This window comes from Sprattus sprattus, assembly GCF_963457725.1.
Source record: "Sprattus sprattus genome assembly, chromosome: 10".
Taxonomy (NCBI): domain Eukaryota; kingdom Metazoa; phylum Chordata; class Actinopteri; order Clupeiformes; family Clupeidae; genus Sprattus; species Sprattus sprattus.
This window is the reverse complement of record NC_137908.1, coordinates 8,025,079-8,046,998: the sequence shown is the minus strand read 5'-3', so window position 1 is coordinate 8,046,998 and position 21,920 is coordinate 8,025,079. Positions and strand designations below refer to the sequence as shown.

At 45.7% G+C, this 21,920-nt stretch overlaps 1 protein-coding gene across 1 annotated transcript in view; it reads right to left on the bottom strand.

Moving 5' to 3' along the window:
- Positions 1-3,499: 3,499 nt before the first annotated feature.
- The window catches only part of cntn3b (contactin 3b), a gene marked incomplete at its 5' end in the record, with an annotated part of 44,536 nt that continues 26,115 nt past the window's right edge, over positions 3,500-21,920 (bottom strand). Inside the window, 17 exon segments of the mRNA XM_080845879.1 lie at positions 3,500-3,605; positions 4,518-4,683; positions 5,143-5,255; positions 5,740-5,926; positions 8,786-8,895; positions 9,656-9,704; positions 9,706-9,891; positions 11,053-11,123; positions 11,740-11,845; positions 11,847-11,890; positions 12,362-12,520; positions 13,836-13,953; positions 16,583-16,758; positions 18,143-18,270; positions 18,813-18,963; positions 19,582-19,711; positions 21,007-21,143. Of these exon segments, the coding sequence (XP_080702005.1) occupies positions 3,511-3,605; positions 4,518-4,683; positions 5,143-5,255; positions 5,740-5,926; positions 8,786-8,895; positions 9,656-9,704; positions 9,706-9,891; positions 11,053-11,123; positions 11,740-11,845; positions 11,847-11,890; positions 12,362-12,520; positions 13,836-13,953; positions 16,583-16,758; positions 18,143-18,270; positions 18,813-18,963; positions 19,582-19,711; positions 21,007-21,143 (2,126 nt within the window). The 3' untranslated portion in view covers positions 3,500-3,510.

Here is a 21,920-nt window from a genome sequence, read left to right as displayed (position 1 = left end):
TGACACTACAGCGCTGCAGGGCTCAATAATGTGTCGCCCTCACGACTACAGTACACAGCAGCAAGTGTGCACACCCCTGTGCTCTATCACTTAAAAGCAGCATTAGAGAGTTTGGGGGTAAACATAGCAAGCTACCCTCCCTAAAACGCATGCATAAACCTGGCAAACACCTCTAACAGCAAAGCTGGCATTGCTCGAAGCTTCCATGACTGTCTTTTGGTGATATTAATAGCCACGTCGTGCTATGAAAGCTTTTCTTACATTTCTGTGTGGCGTTCTGACACGAACAACAAAACTACATGTGGGCTATTGAGAGTGACAGGTGTGTTTATATGTCCTTCACTTGACCATATTCCATCAAAATGTATTTGAAGATGAGACCAAAATTAGACCATAAAAACTTAAAAATGTGGAAAATTGTTTTACGTTACATGTCAAATGATTAAAAATGGTATCACCTCTCAGCAATTGCACAATTTCTAAATTGACAGGTGGAGTATTTCCTCATAAGCAGTCTGTGACAATGTGCCGTCACTACACATGTGTATGCTCTCTGGCTGCCATACCAATGAGCCTGGCTCTTTGGTGATGCGGTCAGAGAGTGCATGTTTGGCACCCTGTAGATCCGGGTTCAAGTCTGGGTGGGGTGACTACGATCTCCCTTCGTTACAAATGGTGTCAGAAGTTGGATGGCTTGCCGTAAGGTCATCGGAGGCATGCCCGTAAATGGACCCCCAGGTAGGTTGACCCCTGTTTGAGGGACCCAATAGATGTGTGTGGGGCGCTCTGGATGGGAAAAGTACGGTTGGTGGATGCGTGAGGAATGCCTGTGCGTGTGAAGCGCGAGGGTGCGCTTCCCAAAGGTGAGGGCAGTGTGACAATATGCCGTCACTTTACATGAGTATGTGCTCTGACTGCCATACCGAAGAGCCTCGCTGTGTATCGGCATCTCTGTATCATGGCTAGAATTGCCAGAAGAAATGAACAATCTGATGATGGACGACGGAAAAGGATACAGGAAGTTAAAAATCAGTTGAAACACAGTTGCAACCGAGGTCAGTTGATAGAACAAGCCAGTGTACCGCTAATCAGAGCCACAGTGAATGTCTGCCTACAATGACACCACAGACAGTGCGCTACTTGCATAATCTAGCTCTGAAAAACAGATGGGCCAGTGCTTCAGACTTGGCACAAGTGTCATCAACGGAAATCAGAGTGTCTGTGACAGCAAAAGGCATCGCATTACGTCAACTTCTATGGACGGCGTCCAAGAAAAACAACCCTTGCTTGCTCTTTGGCACAAAACTGCAAGATTAAATTTAGCATGGCCATGAAAAAGAGCCTGATGAATATTGGGAGCACATTCTTTGGTCAGATGAGACCAAGATAAATTGGTTCGGCTCAGATGGGGCTGAGCATGTTTGGTTTGAACCTAGCCAGGACTATCACAGTGAATGCAGAAACCCGACAGTGAAGCACGGAGGTTGGAGTGTGATATGTAGCTGTAGGAGTGCCAACGGTGTTGGGGAGATGACATTTATAGATGGCACCATGAATGCCTGTGGATATACCAAAATACTAGCTGACAAGAGGACTCCCAGTCTCCACAAGCCAACTGCATTTTCTAAAGAACAAAGAAGTAAAAACTATGACCTGGCCAAGTATGTTCCCAGACTTGAAACCAATAGAACACCTTTGAGGTATTCTAAATATAAAGGTAGAGTCTCTGAAGAATGGCAGAACATTTCTCCAGAAAAGGTGCAACATTGGAAACCTCCATGCCGAAAAAGGATTGAGTCTGTCATAAAAATGTATTGAGTATTTTTTCAAAAGTATTGAAAAAAAAAAAACTTTTGAAATTTGGTAATGAAAGGTGTACTGGCTTTTGTGTCATTGAGTTTCTTCTGTGGGGCCTGTATTTTTAATACAGTACATCTAAACTGTTAGTTTTAAATTTCATACAAGAGCAAATGCCCTGCTGTTCAACTTAGAGGTAATGCAATTACTGTAAGGTGATACCGTTTGAATCATTTGACATTGAAGTGATATTGCACAGGGGTGTACCCACTTCTGTTGCATTCTGTAAATCATAACAAAAGCATCCCCCGTGAAGGCACTAACTCTACGCAAACTACACTCTATTTAAGGCTCAATGGAGCGCTTACTGTGGACTGGTCTTTCAAGGCCACGTCGGACAGGGTTCACGCGGCGTCTCTAGGCATTTCCGTGTGTGCGCTTATTTTTCCGCCTGGCATAAGATTTGTTCCCTAATAGTATCAAGCACACCAATTGTGCAGAATGCAGAGAGAGCCATGTATGAATAATTGAAACAAATACAGCAACTGGGTCCCATGGCACAAGTGTTGGAGAGGGCCAGGCAGGCAAGAGCTAGTGCCTTGCCTCTACGGGGCCCGGTGGAATTTTTTACTGTCTATTAACCAATAAGGAGGTTAGGCACAGGTCGCGTTTTTAGCTCTGGCTCCTGTGAAGTAAAACACAAACACACACAATGTGTGTGTTTTCACGAAATCGTTTAGACTAATTTAATGCTCGCTGATCAACGTAACCAGAGGACGTCTTCCGTATGCCACTCACCCTCTTTGAAAGCTCTTGAAAGCACGTCACCTAACTGATAAGTGTATTTTTAACACAAATCATAATTATGAATAAATGTAACGTCAGCCTCCTAAACCCATCTCCTCCCACTAATACACCACCGTTGATGAGAGAGTATATTTAAAAGGGGCCATTTTACAAACAACACTGGCCCCGCAAACATCCCGCATCCCTTTCTTGTGGGTATTTGAATTGATCAAAAAATATCTTATCAGTGGCAGGCTGTACACCAGGACGAGGAGACACCGACAAGAAAAATGCAAATCCTTATGTCATCTACTTTGGTATGTAAATGTTTTAAGGCATTAGTTTCTTCCCAGGATCAGAGGCAAACACAATGTAGACATCAGCACTCCTCCGCGGAAGTGTAATTAGTTGGACGTGAAATGTCTTGAGATATTCTTCTTTTTTTTTTTTTTAGATAGGTGACACATCTTATGTTGACACACCGTTAAATATAACGCATACCAGTTCGTTAACCTTTCCCCAATGTCATTAATTATGCATGGCTGGGACACGTCCCACCTGTGACTCTGCCTCGTCTTCATGTACGCCCGTGCAATTTGCATGAATATGCATACAGGCAGACAGGGATAATCGCACTGCAAAGATGAAATGATGATGGAGGAGGAAGTGATATGCCGGCAGGAAAGAAAGAAGAGTGTCAGGAAGGCGAGGGGGAATAAAGAGGTGTGTAGAAGAGAGGGGGGAGCGCGGGGGGGGGGGTGGGGAGGGATGGGGTGGGGGAGAGAGAGGATGGTGGTAGGAGTCGACATGAAAGGAGCCAGAGGGAGATGGAGGGAAAGAGACGAGAGAAAGGTGAAAAGAGGGAGGGGGGAGGGGGGGGGGGGGAGTTGTGGTGGTGGGTGGATGGAGGAGGGGAGGCGTCAGTCTTCAGGAGGCAGCAAGGGTGCAGAGCGTCACGAGGACGAGAGGGGAGAGGGCGAGGCCGACGAGTCGAGCTGCTCCTGAACCCCGCGCACCCATGCCTGAAACAGAGACACAGGAGGACACACGGAGACAGCGCTCTTTAGTACACAGATACACAGTCTTTAGGACACAGAGACACAGTCTTAAGGACACAGAGACACAGCTCTTAAGTACACAGATACACAGTCTTTAGGACTCAGAGACACAGCTCTTAAGTACACAGATACACAGTCTTTAGGACACAGAGACACAGCTCTTAAGTACACAGATACACAGTCTTTAGGACACAGATACACAGTCTTTAGGACACAGAAATACAGTTCTTTAGTACACAGAGAGACAGACACAGTTCGTTATTCGAATACAGAGACACAGGTCTTCAGGACACATCGATCTTAAGGACATAGAGACTTAGGCTCTTTCCTTGAGGGGGCCATTTCAGGACTCCACAGGCTTAGTCCGGTGGCAGCCGACAGTAAATCAACACACAATGCCGACTTCACCAGGGCTCACCATATCTGCATTATTAATGGCTTTGGGAACAGGAAAAGCCATTAAAGGAGTCGGAGATGATAAGGCTTACGTCACAAAGCAAGATCTCTTCAAAGCATGGGGGAAAAAAAAGAGAGGAAAACGTGCATTTCAATTTCACCACACTGCACGCCGCACCGTCTACCGCTCTATATGCTGCAGTGCTTCGCAGTCAACAAGGAATAATAACCCGGTGACAGAGATGGATTGCCCCGCGCGTGAATTTCTAAAAAGGTCGGGTCTCTTGCATGGGCGAGAAGTATATTACACGTGGTTGGAAAAGGAGGCAACGAGGCCAGAATAAATGGACAATTGCGATGATTGAATCATCATTAAAGGCTTATCATTGCAGGACAAGGGTGCATTGGGCGGAGTGGGGGGTGAGGGTGGGGTTTGGGGGAGGAGGAAAGGTGAGGAAGCGTGAAGACCAGGAAGCTTACTCAGTTTATGGATGTGAATGGGCTCGCTCCCGGCGCCCTCACCCCCCTCGCTCAGCGCCCGGATCTCGATGACATAGTTGTCGTTGGCTGCCAGGGTCAGCTCGGCCATGGTTTGGTCGGTGGTGATGGCCTTGGCATCGTTGTGGCGGTGTCTGCGGCACCACACCTTGGGCGATAGAAACAAACAAAGACATAAATGTATACATAAAAAAAACACAACGCGAAACAATTTTGTGGAGGGGCAAGGATAATGGGTGGGGTTGGGGGGGGGGGGGGGGGGGGGGGGGGGGGGTTGGTGTTGGTGGCAGAGGCCTGCTCTGCCTACTGCTTCGGGCTGGCCTTAAGACATCTTCCCCGCTGTGAAAGGGCATTAATTCCACACATTAAGCACCATGACTCCTGGGTATTATGACCGTCAGCGGCGGCACAGAGTCTACTACCTCTACCAATGTCCCTGCGGAATACCCACTGACTACTCCACTCTCCATCACTGTAATGATATCGAAGATTGGACTGTAAAAATACTATATGGCAAAATATTCTGCATCTCAGCATGCACAGACATTAACACACACACACACACACACACACATACACACACAGGAAAAAGGAGCATAAGACTCACAACATATCCTGTGACCTCTGACTCGGTCTCCAGAGCTATAACTGGGTCCCAATGCAGGGTGAGCTCAGAGCCAATAAGAGTCCACTTTACATTCAGTGGAGGCTGTCCAGGAGCTGAGACAGGGAGAGAGAGAGGGAGAAAAATGGGGAGAGAGAAAGATAGAGAGAAAGAGGGGGAGAGAGAGAGGGAGAGAGGGGAAGAGGGAGAGAAAAAGGAAGATGAGAGAGGGAGAGAGAGATAAAGAGCGAGACAGAGGGAGAGAAAGTGAGAGAGAGAAGGAGAGAGAGACGAAAGAGAGAGAAAGTGAGAGGGAGAAGAGAGAAGGGGGGCAGACACAGAGATAAGAGAGACAGTGAATTAGGTGGGAGGGAAGAGGTATACATTAGTCAAAATATGGCCATTCTACATTATACATGAACTGCATCAAAGTAGGGAAAATTTACATGATCTAGTTTCCAATAAGCTTATACATTTAACACATTCTCAGACAACAACTAATCCAGACTTCATCAACATGTACACCTAATGTGTATTCATGACGACACTATCCTCAAGCTGGTCACAGTGAAGGCTTTGGCATGCGTCAGAGACACTCACGGGGTTTCTTGGTGGTGGCGTTGACGGGCTGGGACTGGGGCCCGGTGCCGGCCGTGTTGAAGGCGCTCACCGTCAGGTAATACTGGACGCTTCCCCGCAGGCCACTGATGTTCACCGCCGTGTAGTTGGCTGATATTCTCACCTTGCCAACCGTGTCTGGTTTTGTGTTGTCCTCCCAGAACACAACCTGATGGGCCACAGGGAATGCGCATATCATTAGGGTTCATGCAGCGAAGCTGCAGAAACCTATTGTGTTTCTATGTTTTCTTCTTATTATTATTCTGTGCTGGGATCCTATGGCAGCCCATAGAACCGTCTGGTAAAAAGTTGTGAAATTTGGCACACTGATTGGGGACAGTCCCATGATTCATTTCACCAAGTTTCATGTAGGCAGATGTAGCGCTCTAGCGCCACCAACAGGTCAAAGTTGGACGTACGTTCACACACGTAACTTTTGACCCGTTGGCCCGATTTTCAAAAATGAGGCATCCTTGGAATCCTTGGACCAGTACGAGTTCAACGCACCCTATGACGTCATTTTGCGCCATGATGGATTTTCCGCCATTTTGGATTTTATCAAAAACCTTCAAAAAGTTTCACGGGTCACAATTTTTGTCCAATCAACACCAAACTTGACACAAATCATCTTCAGACCAAGCCTCACAAAGGATACTATATTACATCTTCGCAACTAAAACCGTTCGCCCGTGACAGCCAATCAAAGTTTGCGACGAAGTTGCCAGGCAGGACGTGGGCTCATATCTCAGCAACGATTTCATGTATCAAGACCAAACTTACTACATGGGCCGCTTACCTCATCAGGAAGACGCTTAAGAAATTTGGTGACCTTTGACCTCTAGGTGGCGCTGTAATTAGCAAAAATGCCTTTTGGCCTGTAGCTGTTGACGTGTTTGGAATTTCAACTTACTAGTGGGATCTATACATGCTCTTGGAGGTCTTTAGATTGACACATGCAAATATGTGACATTATCATAATTGATAAGGGCGCCATATTGAATTTAGTCAAAAACACTAAAAAGCAAACACAGGTCACAAATTTGATCTGATCTTCACCAAAATTGGCGCAGACCATCATTAGACCATGCCTTATAACTGCATTAGTTTATGGAAAAATTGATGAAAGCGTTCGCCAGTAGCAGCCAATCGAATTAGGCGGCGAAGCCGCCAAACAGGAAGTGAGCTCATATCTCGGCAACCCTGTAATGTATCAAAACCAAACTTGGTACATGGACTGCTGACCCCATCTGGGGGACAATCAATACATTTGGTGACCTTTGACCTTAATTTAATCCAAAACACTAAAAAGTTTGCACAGGTCGCAAATTTGATCCGATCTTCACCAAAATTGGCACGGACTTTCTAAAGACCATGCTTTATCACTGCATTGCGCTCTGAAAGCATTCGCCTTCAACAGCCAATCGAATTTGGCCGATTCGCTGCATGAACCCTCCATTGCTGCTTGCAGCTATATTTCTATTTAGTATTGGTATTTCGTTTGTTGCACCAAGACACTGGCGGGAATTGAGCTGTAGCTACGCTCGCTAAACCGCTGGAGGACCCTACCAAAGAAAACCTGCTATATAGTCCCCTGAAAGACTCAAGGTGTGATGAGAGAAGATGCGAAATTCACTGATTCACTTCCAACGAAATATGGCACTTCTTTGAAATAGCAGCTACTGAAAGGACGGGTTTCTCTTTGTCTGTGAAGTTTATGATTCCATTAGCACAGTTCAGAGAAGTGCCTGTATAAAGAACCACTTGTTTACAAAATCCCAACATTTAAAAGATGTTGTATAAAACTGCATGAGGAAAAGACTCAGTCATGGACTTAGCTATGTTTAGAAATATGACTATGACTAAACACTGTAATTGCATTTTAGCGAGGCATTTATTTTTAGGTGCATGTGTCATTGACATTTGCAATATTACAGCTGCGCTGCATCTCTAGCTGACATTTCTCTCCCATGTGCGTGCTAACGACCCTGACAATGACAAACCTTACTAATTGCAACTAATTACATTATCCCAATTATGTATGTTTAATAGAATTTCACAATGCTAATTTTCAATTACTACAATCTGTCTGTGGGCAAAGAGATATTTAATGAGGGTAAAATTCAATATTAGCCTTAGGACACATACCATTAATGTTTGTGTATGGCGTTAAGTCAATAAATAATTAGAGAGGAAATGCACACTATACCCATGGGCCTTGCTTTCTTTGCTGCTGGATTGGGATTGGATAACATTTACAAAACCAACAGAAAGTCTAAACCCGAGAGGATGAAACTTTACATCAATTTATCAGTGAATGACTGTCACAATTGTGATCTAAACCATCTGCTGCCAAAGATTTATTCTAAAAGATCTGTGACTTTTTTTCTCCTTTCTCCTTTAGATCGCTCAAAAACACTGTTCAGTGACATTATGGTGTTATTCTCCGTGCACAATATATCCAGTACCATGGCAACCAAATGTGTTTTTTTTTTGTGCCTTGGGCCAGAGATGCCAGAAAAGGAAAGGGGGCGCTGGGTGAAGACGCTATGCTATGCTGCTTTTGCATCCTTTAAAAGGAAGCCTTCAGTTGGCTCTGAGATGAGTGTGTGTGTGTGTGTGTGTGTGTGTGTGTGTGTGTGTGTGTGTGTGTGTGTGTGTGTGTGTGTGTGTGTGTGTGTGTGTGTGTGTGTGTGTGTGGGTGTGTGAGAGAGAGATGAGACAGCAAAGAGAGGAGGAGGTGGGTGGTGATGGGTGGGGGGGGGGGGGGGGGGGTAGGCTGGTGGGGGCCGTCTGAAGTGACAGCGGCTAAAAAGAGGAGCCGCCTCACACAAACGCTCCGGGTGACACGTCGAGAGCCCAGGACAACACACACACCGGCGCGGCCAAATCCACCACGGCCAATTAAGCACGCGGTTCCGTCCGGAGCCCAACAAAATATGAAAGGTAGGATGTGTACTCGGTCACAAAGGACCGACGTAGGAGGAGGAGGAGGAGGACAAGGAGGAGGAGGAGAGAGCTTGAGCTGTACCTCATAACCGAGCACTCTCTCAGGGCTGGCGCGCAGGGGTTCCCACACCACTTCAATCTCGGACGCTGACATGCTCCGGCCCCTCGCTCTCACCGGTGCCAGGCTGGGCACTGGAGCAAGCACAAAAACACATAGGAGAGAGAGAGAGAGAGAGAGAGCGAGAAGAGAGAGAGAGAGAGAGAGAGAGAGGGAGAGGGAGAGAGAGAGAGAGAGACAGAGAGGGAGAGGGAGAGCGAGAGAGAGAGAGAGAGAGAGAGAGAGAGAGAGAGAGACAAGAAAAAGGAATTTCGATCAACAGCAGCAAAACAGGGAGGGAATGGGATGAGAGCACACAGAGTGAACCTACCCAACACACACACACACACACACACACACACACACACACACACACACACACACACACACACACACACACACACACACACACACACACACACACACATACACATACACAAAAACACACACACACACACACACACAAAAAACACACACACACACACACACACACACACACACACACACACATCCCTCCTCCTGCAGTTTAATGGGATCTGTGACTGACAAGACAGAAGGAGAATCTGCACCGCAAATTCAATTAACATCATAGCTCACTCATAGTGCTGTAAGTGCCTGCCAGGATTTCCTGTAAGCTAGCGCTGCAATAACTAATATCAGGTTGACATTCACAGCTTAGGAATGGAGGGGAGGGAAGGGGAGTGGGAGTGGGAGTGGGAGTGGGAGAGATGGGGTGAAGAAAACTGTCTGAACCAACTTACTTTATCATTATTATTCAAGGTCACGTCTGAGTGTGTGTATGAAAAGATCAGAGATGTTCCTGCAGGCTGCTTCTCTCATTCTCTCCCTCCTTACCTTCCTCAGCCGAGAACACGGTGCCGATGGAGCTGAAGGGCCCCTCCCCCCCGCTTGTTGAAGGCCCCCACCTTCACGTCGAACGGCGAGAACGGCGGGATGGTGTCGTTGCGGAAGACGTACTTGGCCACGCCCGGCGTGGAGACGACCGTGCGCGTCCAGGTGACGGAGCCGGCGGGCCGCAGGGCGATGATGTAGCCGAAGCCCTCGCCGTTCTGGAGTTCCTCAGGCACGGGCTGGGAGCGAAGCACAAAACTATAGTGATATTAAAACACATAGAGACAGAGACACAGACTACCCTGCATCCACCCACACACAGAGGGAGAGAGAGAGAGAGAGAGAGAGAGAGAGAGAGGGAGAGAGGGAGAGAGAGAGAGGGAGAGGGAGAGAGAGAGAGAGGGAGAGACAGAGAGGGAGGGAGAGAGAGAGAGAGAGGGAGCGAGAGAGGGAGAGAGAGAGGGGAGAGAGAGAGAGAGGGAGAGACAGAGAGAGAGGGAGATGAGAGAGAGAGAGAGAAAGAGAAAGAAGAGAGAGAGAGAGAGATGCTAGGAGGAAAAAAGGGAGGAAAAAAGAGCGAGAGCGAGGAGCCTTCATCAAAGCCCCTATAGACTCAGATGCTGTAAAAAGTGTCCACTCTCTCTAGGGGCCAGGGAAATAGGCTGGCTTGTGTCTGGAGACATATGCCGATGGATTCTCCCATCGGGGACAAGGGGGGAGACTGCCTTTGTTCAGTCAGACCTATCTATTCCTCTTTAAATCCCACTTTATAGTAATTTTAATAGTGTCCTCACACAACCGTGTGGCAGATGTTAGACGAATATGGGACACAGCTGCACATGGTGAATAAAAGGCAACTTTGGCTGTAGAGGAAGACAAACATGGCCTGGCCTGCCAATACTGAGGTAAATGCAAAGACGAGTGAGAATGCAGACCACCATCCCGTAAATGCAATTTAAAATGCATTTGGTGGCAATAAAAAAAGGCACTCTCTAATAACAATCTCAAGTGAAGGCCTCTTTATTACATTCAGTAACCTGATGGTGGACTTTCATCTCCGAATAAACAAATAAGGGAATAAACAGACGCATAAGAAAAACAGTGGGGCCCTCTGTACACCCGGCCCTTCCGTGCCTGGACCACATTTACGACATTGGTTTGCTGTTGTCGGGCGAACGGGAGGGGGGGTGGGTGTGTGGTCGGCTCAATTTTCTGTCCCCTCAAATTGAATAGCACTCAGGAGGTTGAAATGGAGCCTCGCGGCCACACCGCAGGCGAGGGGGGGGGAGGGGTGGGTCTCTACTGGAAATCATAAAATTGCTTCATTCAATTCTGGACAATTAAGCAAAGCCATTACCCCGGCAATGGCGTGAACAGTAAAAAGCTGACAAATGACTTACCTCCCATGTTATCACTAATTCCGATTTTGTGCCGCCCCCGCCTCCAACATCAGTGGGCGCTGTATCAGGGACTGCAGGGCGGAGGGGGGGGGGGGGGGGGTTGGGGGGGGGGAAGAAGCACAGAAAAAAATTCCAGAAGAACTCAATTACAGTGCCATTCAGTTAAATAGGCTCAAACCACAGGCCAATATATTCCTCTCTCTGACACAGCTTTATAAATTCATTTTATGTTTAAAAAGCCCCATACCCCCCAACCCCCTCCCTATCTCAGTTATTCACTCACTCAATCTCCCTCTTCACAGAACACATCTGCAGTCGATTTTATTTCATTTTTTTTTTTTTCCAGCGAATGCTTGTCTTTCAAAAAATGCCAAATGTCACAATGAATAAATAAGCTACTCTCTGTTAAGCATAATATCCAGATCCACCATCTTCCTTGACTGCTCTTTGCGCGATGCGAGGCGACGCCGCTACAGATTTGTGAAGCACCCGTGTGCATCCACTTGTGTATCTGCCTCTCCAAACTAAATGATCCATCATATTTAATCTGTCAAATCAGTCAACTGCTTGAAAAAGCCTTGAATGTCAGGGGTGTGTATAGTCATCCAAGCGTGAGTGAGTGTACTTTTTGGTGTGTGTGTGTGTGTGTGTGTATGTGTGTGTGTGTGTGTGTTAAGAGACACTTACTGGCATCCTCGGTCCGTGTCTTTGGGGACGGTGGACTGGGCTCTCCCATCCCAACACTATTACTTGCCACCACTCGAAACTCATACTCCACCCAAGCATTCAGCCCCCACCACCGTGGCAGTGAGTGTGTTTCCATTGATGACTTCAGGGACTACAAGACACAAACACACACACACACACACGGACACGCGGACACACACACACACACACACACACACACACACACACACACACACACACACACACACACACACACACACACTCACACACACAAACACACACAAACGTATAACCACACACACAAACACATACAGCCACAAACATATGGCAGAACAGAAAACACACAGACACACACACACAAACATATGACCACACACACACACACACACAAACACGCACACACCCACACACACAGCCACAAACATATTACCACACACACACACACGCACATACACACACAACCAAAAACAAGCACACATACAAACAAAACGGCATGTGGTAAGATACTACAAATACATTACTTGATCTAACTTGAACAACTGTTATATAGTAAAATATTTTTGATAAACTGTTTTCCCCTCCCTGCCCTTGGGACACTTCTGTGGTTGGCAGCCCATGTTACCTGTGTCGACTGCCTGCCAGCCCACCGTGAAGGGAGTGCGGGCTTGGACCGCGTAGCCTGTGATGGGACTTCCGTTGTCTCTGCCGGGCGTCCAGGAGAGCTGCGCCGTGCTATCTGTGATCTCCTCCACCAGCACCGTCTCAGGAGGGCCAGGGGAGCCTGTGTCCAACAGATAAAGGAGCCAGGTTAGCAAAGCATCGCCACCAGCAGCCCTCCCACTCCACACACACACACAACCACACACACACACACACACACACACACAGAGACACACAAACCACACACAAAGTGTCACATACAGTATGTACACACACACACTTGCATACACACACACATACATACACACACTCAGACTGGCATAGACGCACACACACACACAACCACACACACACAAAGTGTCACAGAGTCACACACACACTTCCATATACACACACACACACACACACACACACACACACACATACTTACATACACACACACAGACTTGCATAGAGGCACACACACACACACTCACACACACCACGGCACGGCACGGCACGGCATGGGGTAAGGGCGGGTCACGTGAATGCTAACAGTGCATGCAGGGTTCATAAAAGGTTACCGAGTGAAACATTGATTTCTCCCCCACAGTTTCTCTTTAAATAACGGTGAGTGCCGACCCCCCCCCACACACACACATCCCTCTATCCCCGTGTCTCATCTTCTGAGAACGTCTCAATGCTTTTTGTCTGCCTGCATCTCTCTGCTCCAAATCATTTGCCGCTACTCGTATACATTTCTATTGGGCGGCGCGCCTGCATTCAGTGTGTAAATGAGCCAATTAGGGCTACTCTACGTGATAAACAGCCCCCTCTCCAAAGCACCTGGGACAGACATCATGACGCCCGCAGGCTATGAATACTGATGTGGATCACCACCATACCAATGCAGACGACGATCTGTTAATGTGTCAGCCTAAAACTCTGCTCTGCCCTATCAAAATATTTAGCCTTTTTTACGGGATACTGTTTGCATATGTAGTAGGATACATTATCTATGTGATTAATTACATGTGAGTTGTCACGTACATACGTTACATATATGGTTAATGTAGGCCATTTGACACCTGAGTCAGTTCAGTCCACGCATGCATTGTCTATGCAGCCATGATGAGATCCGTACGATGACACCCTCCAGCTGCCTCTGTGTCTAATTGCCAATGCAGTTGTAAAGGCAATTTTTAGAAATACACTGAAATACACATATTTCATTTCAGTGGCTGATGGAGGTATTAATAATTAATGGAATCATAATATGAACCTTGTACCGTGTGCCTCTGTCATGGCACCATGAGATAGCTAGAAACCAATCCTAAGCATTCCATTCCACGGTGCTGTCTGCACAGGGATGGCACACTCTCTCCCAACAAACACATGGTGTGACTGTAATGCATTCTGGGCAAAAAAAAACGAAATGGGTTAGAATAATTTCATACCTTTAACGATCAATATGGCATCCGCTGACAGATGCTCCACATCTGTGTCGATAAGGCAGACATACTTCCCGCCATGGTTCAGCTGGATGTTCCGAATCATCAGATCCCCTGCAATAGACTACAAAAAAAAGAAATGCGTTAAGCGCCCGTGACCATCGTTTGACGGCGATTAACACTAAGACACACTTGAATAAGCATCATCCAAATGTTATGCTGAAGGTACAGGTTGGCTGTCACAGCAATGCAGCCTTTTGATTTGCTAATTACTGCATGGTATGAAACATTTGCAGGGAGCTCAAATTAATGAGGCAGTCAGGAACTTTACACAAAAAAAAAATCACTGTCGATTCTCTGACCTTGCTAGCACAAGGCTCTGAATGCTGGAAGCCATTAGCCCTTTCAATGCTGGCTGAGACCCACGGCATTGAAAATCCTGAGAGACAAGCCTCCCCCACCTTTAAGAATGTCTCTGGTGGTGATAGAGGAGGAGGAGGAGGAGGAGGAGTAGGAGGAGGGTGACGACTTCAACAAATCGTCCTGTGGCCTCCCCACAACCCCCCCCCAACCACCCATTGAGCCTGCCACACCGGAAGCCACTGTGCAAACACATTCTCTAATTGGCAAGACAATTCTAATTATTCCCTAATTATGTGTGCCCGTCCAGTGCAGCGACAAGACAGACACACAGTGTGAGCAAATATTGTTCCAGACAACGCACAATTCACATTCATGTTAGCAGGAGTCTATGCTCAAGAAACAAACATAACAAAGGGGTTTACTATTGAAAATAATGTTTCTCTCACTTTCTCCCTCTCCCTATATATCTCTCTCTCTCTCTCTCTTCCTATCTCTCTCCCCCACTCCATTTTTCTCCCTCTCTATTTCTGTTTATCTTAACGCTAATAAGGGTCAAAAATCACCAGTCATTAAAATCTTTAATTTCTCTTCTTCCAGATTCACTTTCCTCAGTGAGTTCATGGAAGAGCATCATATATTTAAGATAAAATGTATAATTTATTTGAAAAATAAAAAAGTAAAGAAAGAAAAGAAACAGTCATATTATTTCACACAGAATTCTCTGCAAAGAAACATTCTCTCAGAAAACCGTCATCTTCGAAAATATTCAAGCCTTTCTCTCTTGACACGTTCCCTCACATTGTGTCTTATCCTTGGGGATTCTTTTTGAACCACAGTTGAGTCGCGCACACACACACACACACACACACACAGACTCAAGCAAGGCGTAATCGAGGTTAGAGACACTGCCAGGGAGCCAGATTCCATCAAGCTCCGCGGGGGCAATGGCGGCGACTATGCTTCAGCTGGGTTCCAATTGCGCATGAAGGCCCAGGGATCTCACAGGGCCTCCAGGGTGATGACAAAGCCAAGGCATACTTATGGCCGCTCTGGAGGCCCCTTCCCTGGTTCAGATAAGCCAGGGGTGCACAGCCTAGATGCTGGCCACCAGTAATCCTTTGCAGGGAGTCAATGGTTAAATCCCCCCCCCCCCCCTCCCTGCAAGCCAGGGAGTTATGGGGCAGATCCAGTTTAATTATGCTAATGAATTCATCAGAAGCCTGTTAATCTCTCTCAGAGCAGAAGACACAGAATCTGTGAAAACTGCAACTCATTACACACGTCTGCACATGTCAAAGTCATCTATAATTGCCATTTATAACCAAGCTGGTCTGAACTTTACATGACCACTACCGGAAGATGTTCAACAAGCGATGGATCAACTTATCAGCCCTTGTCTTGTTTGTAGTATGTATCCTTCAATGGACCTTGCCATGAATAATACATTTATCAAACACTGATTTAAAAACCATTTGCCAGAGACAATCTATGAACAAAACGACTCGGTTTCTGTTAAAGAGAACACATGTCCAACAAAGAGCAGAGTCTTATCGGCATCTCGGTGTGCCGATTTCAAACCCGCCATTCCAGCCTTGCCCTTGGTTACCATCAGCCAACTCATTAGTAAATTATTTCAGGGCATCAGTTATATAAATAGGTATGCAAATTCAATTACAGCAAAGAGTAATGATAAGAATGTTTTCCCCCCCAAGGGGGAGAATGAGAAGTTGGGAAGAGGTGATGTGGGGAGAAAGAGTTTTAATTGATATGAGGGCCTTTCCCAATCCCACTGCAGTGAGTTCGCTCTGGTGAGAACAACAGCTACTCATTTCGCACACTGAGTCTTGTTTAAGTGAGTGTGTTTAAATATAGAACTTCAGGAGGAGAGGAACCACTCTCTGTTACACCTTCAACGGTTCTACTAATGAGCAGAAGAGTCGGCGTGAGAGGCAGCCAAACAACAGCAAAAAGCTAATAAAACAAGAATAAACGAGTGACTTAAAATGGACTGATGCTGCAGCTTACATCTATGAGCCATACTTTATTACTTCAAATGAGTCCGTTTGAGACTCATTCGGAAAAGAGAAATTTGCCATTAAGTTTTATGCAGTGGAAGCAGTTTTCAGTCCATCATAATGGCAATGTGCCTTTTTTGAAGTTATGGTCGGATTAAAAAAGCTCATTTATATAAGCCAACGCTACAATTCACATCATGCCCAGTTATGAATCTGTACATCTGGCTTACACAACTTTCAGTCAAACAACCTGAACCGTCTTCAACACAGAAAGAAAGAAAATTAACCACCATTGTCAAAACGCTGTTTTCATACATGGTGGCTAATGTTGGAGTGATACACAAATATAGCTCATTCCACCAGTGTGTGACTCACCCCGCCTACTCGCTCGAAATGATCCCCATCCCGATCAAAGTCGACGAGCTGCCCGTTGAAAGCCCAGGAGAAGGACACATCCAGGGCCGGGTCGTGGGCTATCTGGCAGGGAAGCACGATGCTCTCGCCAACAATGATCTCCATGTTGCTTGGCCCTAGAGTGATCCTGGTGGGCTCTGTTCAAAGAGTCAAAGCATTCTGGCATCACAGACCGGCTTCCCTTTATATCACACAGCACACTGACATCTGCCCGTCCCACTGTTCGGTCAACTTTTCTAAACCAGTTTAGAGATTCAGATGATCATTCTATTTTCTATTGTTCTAGTTTTTCTGCCCCACTGTTCCATCAACTTTTCTAAACCAGTTTAGAGATTCAGATGATGGTTTCTATTTTCTATTGTTCTAGTTTTTCTGTTTAGGATGAAGTCCTTATCTCTGGAACAGTCAAACCACAACAACATATGGTTAATGAAAGAACAATTTTGCGAAAAGCAAACTACCAGAGCTGTACATAAAGTGCTTTGCAATATGGTTGAAAGTGAGTGGAAGGTCGCCATAATTACATTCAAATAGATTAGCGGGTTCAGCTGTTGGTGCACAACCAACTGCTATCAAACAAAACAAGGGACTCATGTTTAAAGTTGCAGTATATCGTATATAGTGGTGTCTAGTGGTGAGGCTGCAGATTGCAGCCAACTGAACACCTCTCCCTTTCCAAACATGTAGGAGAGGCTACGGTGGCTGGCAGGTGCCATACAAACATGAAAGGGCCTCTCTAGTGCCAGGGATTTGGTATGGTTTGGCTTGGTAAAAACATGGTGGTGTTACAAGTTGGACTCTGTGGAAGAAGACCCACTCCCTAAGTAGATATGAAGGGCTCATTTCTAAACTAAAAAAACACAACAATTCATATGATTATACACTAATGAAACATAATTATAAATACCATACTCCATTTCTGCTAATAGATCGCCCTAAATCCTCTACACTGCACCTTTGAGAGGGTTAAGCCCACACATTACATATTATGACCCATAAATAATGACCTTTCAATTAGATCTCAAAGGGGAGCCTCAACCCATAATTGTAAATCTATAAGAAACCTTTTTGCAATGAGAAAAAGACTCTTGAAAAGGAATATAGCCTCAAACATATCTTAGCGCAAATTGGCTAGAAGTGGTTGTGACATGGCAGATTAATAACGACAAAACACTGGGTATGAAAAATATATTTTAGAGTGAGGCCACGGGCGAAATTAATCCTCTCAAAATGATTTTAAAGCTATTTTGCTAAAATGTTGCTGATCCATCTTAAGAGCAACACTCAATTTGTCTAAGTGTGTCTAGGGATGCTGTTGTTGGCTTACACACATTCATTTCCACCCTTAATCCCAAAGAACAAGGCAAAAAAAATGTGTTGCTGTGAAGGGAAATACAAAGTATAAAAAAAAGCTAATCAAATATAGTTGTGTGGTGTGGAAGCAGTGCTATTACTTGAGGCCCTGGCCGATATATTTACAGGTTTGTGACAGTGTTGTATTGCCCGCTGGTCTGATTTTACCTGTAATTAGCAACCTTCCCAATGCGCTTGCCGTCCCAAATTGATTTTTAGCGATGCATGTGTAGCTTCCTCCATCCCTCCTGGTCACATTGGCAATTTTCAGTGTACCATTGGGAAGCAGTGTGATCCTTTGGGGGGGGGGGTAAAGAAGAAACCACAATCAATGCATCTTCTGTGGTGTACAGCCTAAGCATAGTTCACTTCAGTTTCTTGGAGCTAATGGTCTCTCGTGGGGCCTGGATGCCCTAAGTAATGTTTTGTAGGATATTAGCACTCCTTTCCCCCTATTTTAACCTTTGAAAAGACACAGTATATTGACTGTAAAGCAGATGAATAGTTAATGAGCAGAAATAGGGGAACATTGTAAGTGCTTGTTGAGACACTAAAGTGAAACGCAGTACATTTTCATTTCTGTTTCCAGGGCGATACCACATGCCATCCTCACAACAAACTAGCATTCTCTTTGGGATTTATTTCAATATGGAGAGCATTGAGCTGAAGCGCCAGGTGAAAAATGGCAGTGGTGGTTGTTGAGGGAGGAAATATCCTGTCTGCTGTTCTATTTAGACAGTTCCAAACGGTCGTAATGAAACGGCACTACTGGGGGAAAAGGAGCTGAATCACAGCTCCGTCTCCAAAACAAGAGAAAACAATTTTTGTCCCTTCTTACCTTTCGCTTCTCTGCAAAATCTCATTTCCTTTCTTCCAGAAACTGATGGCCTCGGGGTGGGCATGAGGCCTGCATTCCATGGTTACTTCGCTGCCTGAGCGCGCCTTCTGCAGGGCTTGCAATGGACTCTTCGAGAAGCTTGGAGGGGAGGCTGCATGAGACATCACACATGTGTGTAATTGATCAGTAAGATCGAAGACTTTTTAAAAGAAATGTGATTAAAGAAAATCAACTGTAACTGTGCAGCTTGGTTTCTCCATCACCCTCTGAGGAAAGTGGTTTGCTGCTGTTGAAAACGCTGCAGGTGATTTTGTGTTTTTATTTTTATTTTTCTATCCGTGAGTCATCGAAGCCAGCAGTCACACGTTGAGCTTCTTGGTTGTTTTATGCTTGGCTTCAAGAGCGAACCCTCATTATTTAAGATTGCCTTTATGGCCTTTCCTGATGGGTTAGTTATGTAGATGCCCCCGGAGCTACTCAGATAATCAATATGTCATTTACAGCAGACAGTCTTCTGATGCCACAATGTAATGCCTTTCTCAGGGTTATTAAAATCAATACTATGGAGCATTTCAAAGACAAAACATCTCAGAGTGAATTCTTCTTTATGGGATTATTCAGGCCCTTGCTTTTTTTTTTTTTTTTTTTTTAAACCCAAACACATTTGGATGTTCACAAGAGCTTCTTAGTAAACTGCATCATCTCTAAAAAGCCTGAACAATGGACAAGATAGTCATATGGGGAAAGAAAATGCACAAAGCAATCTTACCTAACACCATTAGCTCGGCGCTGGCATAAATAATGCCGTGTTTGTTTTCCGCCACACACTGATACATCCCGGCATCTGACAGGTTTAATGAAACGATGGAGAGAACTCCGTTCTCGATCTGCACTCGGCCCTGTGGGGACAACAGCACACAACTCTGAATGCACTCTGACTGGGCAGCCTATTACATGAGCAGGCATAAATGCAATTACTCCAAACATTGTGAGGAGACAGGGGAGAGGGGGGAGGAAGAGAGGGAGAGAGAGAGAGTGGACAGAGAGAGAACTGTCAAGATGATTGTATTGTATGTTTCTGGGTTGGTAAGGTGGGTGAGGGTTGGTGGTGTGTTTGGGTTGGTAAGGTGGGTGAAGGTTGGTGGTGTGTTTGGGTTGGTAAGGTGGGTGGGGTAGGTGGGGTGGTTGCTGGTGGAGTGTGGGGTGGGTGGTGGTGGTGGGGTGGGGTGTTGCTGGTGGAGTGTAGGGCGGGGTGTGCGTTAAGCGTGGGTGGTGGCTGGGTAGAAACTGCTGACCGGCAGCTCTGATGAACAGAAAAGTGGTGTTGACAATACCAGTGGAGCACTAATACGCTATTTACTTCCCATGAGCGTCCAGTCGGAAAAGTGGCCTCGACAGGTCAGAATATTTTTCTGCTGAGGTCTCACTAATGGGGCATGGAAGCTTAACCCCATCAGCTGTTTGCCATACAGACGAGGCGTGCCGGACGCTGATCTTAAGTGGCAGTGAAAGAGGTCACTCCCGTCTGATTCATCTGAGCCGGGGCTGTCAGCAGGACACACTGGCTGTATGCAGATATGCCGCGCATCAGCGCTGCCACGGCACGTAGCTCTTATCATCCTCAGAACACTTTTATGAAATCAACTATGACTTTCTGATGAATCACGGGATTGATGGTGTGCACTGACTCGACTTAATGTGCGGAATGCAAGGTCCAAAAGTTTAAAATCCCCAACACTTTGATTTAATGTGCCTGTGCAAACTAATGACTGATCCAAAGTCTCTGCAAAAAGATGAACCCTGTAACCCCGTAGAGTCCCACAAGAGCTTTCTGCTTGAATAGACTGTTGGATTGATTTTGCTGTGTACTACAGCAGCATTTACAGTGCAGTACACTGTATTCTTACATGAGAGCCTGTATTTAACACTAAAAAGGTCCATATCCCTCGTCCGGGATATTTTTATTTTTGAGTTTTCGTCTTAGAGACATAAAAAGAACAACCACGGAAACATTGAACCCTTTTCTAATATTATTGCTGAGGTCTTCTAGAATAGAATCATATATTCCATTTGTGCATCAATGTTTTTAGTTAAGCAAAATGTACAAAAACATCAAGGCATGTCAGACAACTTAGAAAAGTCTAAAAGGCCTTGGACCTTAGAGTGTTAAATTGCTGTTGCAAGATTGCTTTACCTCTGCAGTCAGCATCTCTCCGTTCTTCAACCAGCTGTAGGACGGCTTGGGTCTTCCGCTAGCTTTACACTCCCAAGCCAAACTCTCCTCTATCGATAGGGTGGTGGCCTTCATGGTTTGGAGCCAGTGAGGTTTGGCTGTAAAAGGGCATAAATGCAAAACAAATGAGTTAAAAATGGGTAAAATCAGGATCTTTCCTATATGAACAAAATTGAAAGAGTTTCAGCAAAGTCTGCAAACCCACTTCTGTTTTGCACGATGCATTCCTCCTTATTTTAGACAAAGCAATACCATTTAAAACCCATGATGAAATTTAAATTCACTTCCAATTTTACAGTTATGAGTAGTCTCTCGTCTTCTCCAGTGCTCTCTATCTCTCTGTCTCTCTCTCTCTCTCTCTCTCTCTCTCTCACTCTCTCTCTCTCTCTCTGTCTCTCTCTCTCTCCCTCCCTCTCTCTCTCTCTCTCTCTCTCTCTCTCTTTCTCTCTCTCTCTCATTCGTTCATGCTCACACACCAGTCAGCACAAGGCTCTAATCATTAATAATGACACTCAAAAGATTGCCTTGTTGAGACACACTTAATCTGCATCATCCCGTTAGGCACTCAACGTTCCGCTGCAACATCCAAGGGTTTAAACCCCCCCAAAAAACGTTCTACTGCCTTCTGATTTCTACCGCCGTCATGCATTTGTATGCAAGGCACAAAGCTTGTTTCCAATCAGGCAGACTCACAACAAATACACCATTGTCACTGTTCACATGAATATGAAAGAGACAACTGATGCAAATTACGCAGGAAAAATCATATTGGTGAGATACTCAAAGGACTTTTTTTCTGTGCCGTTGTTTTCCACTGCCAACACGTCAAAGTTCATAGTCAGGAGTGATGCATGATTCAACTACTATACCATGTC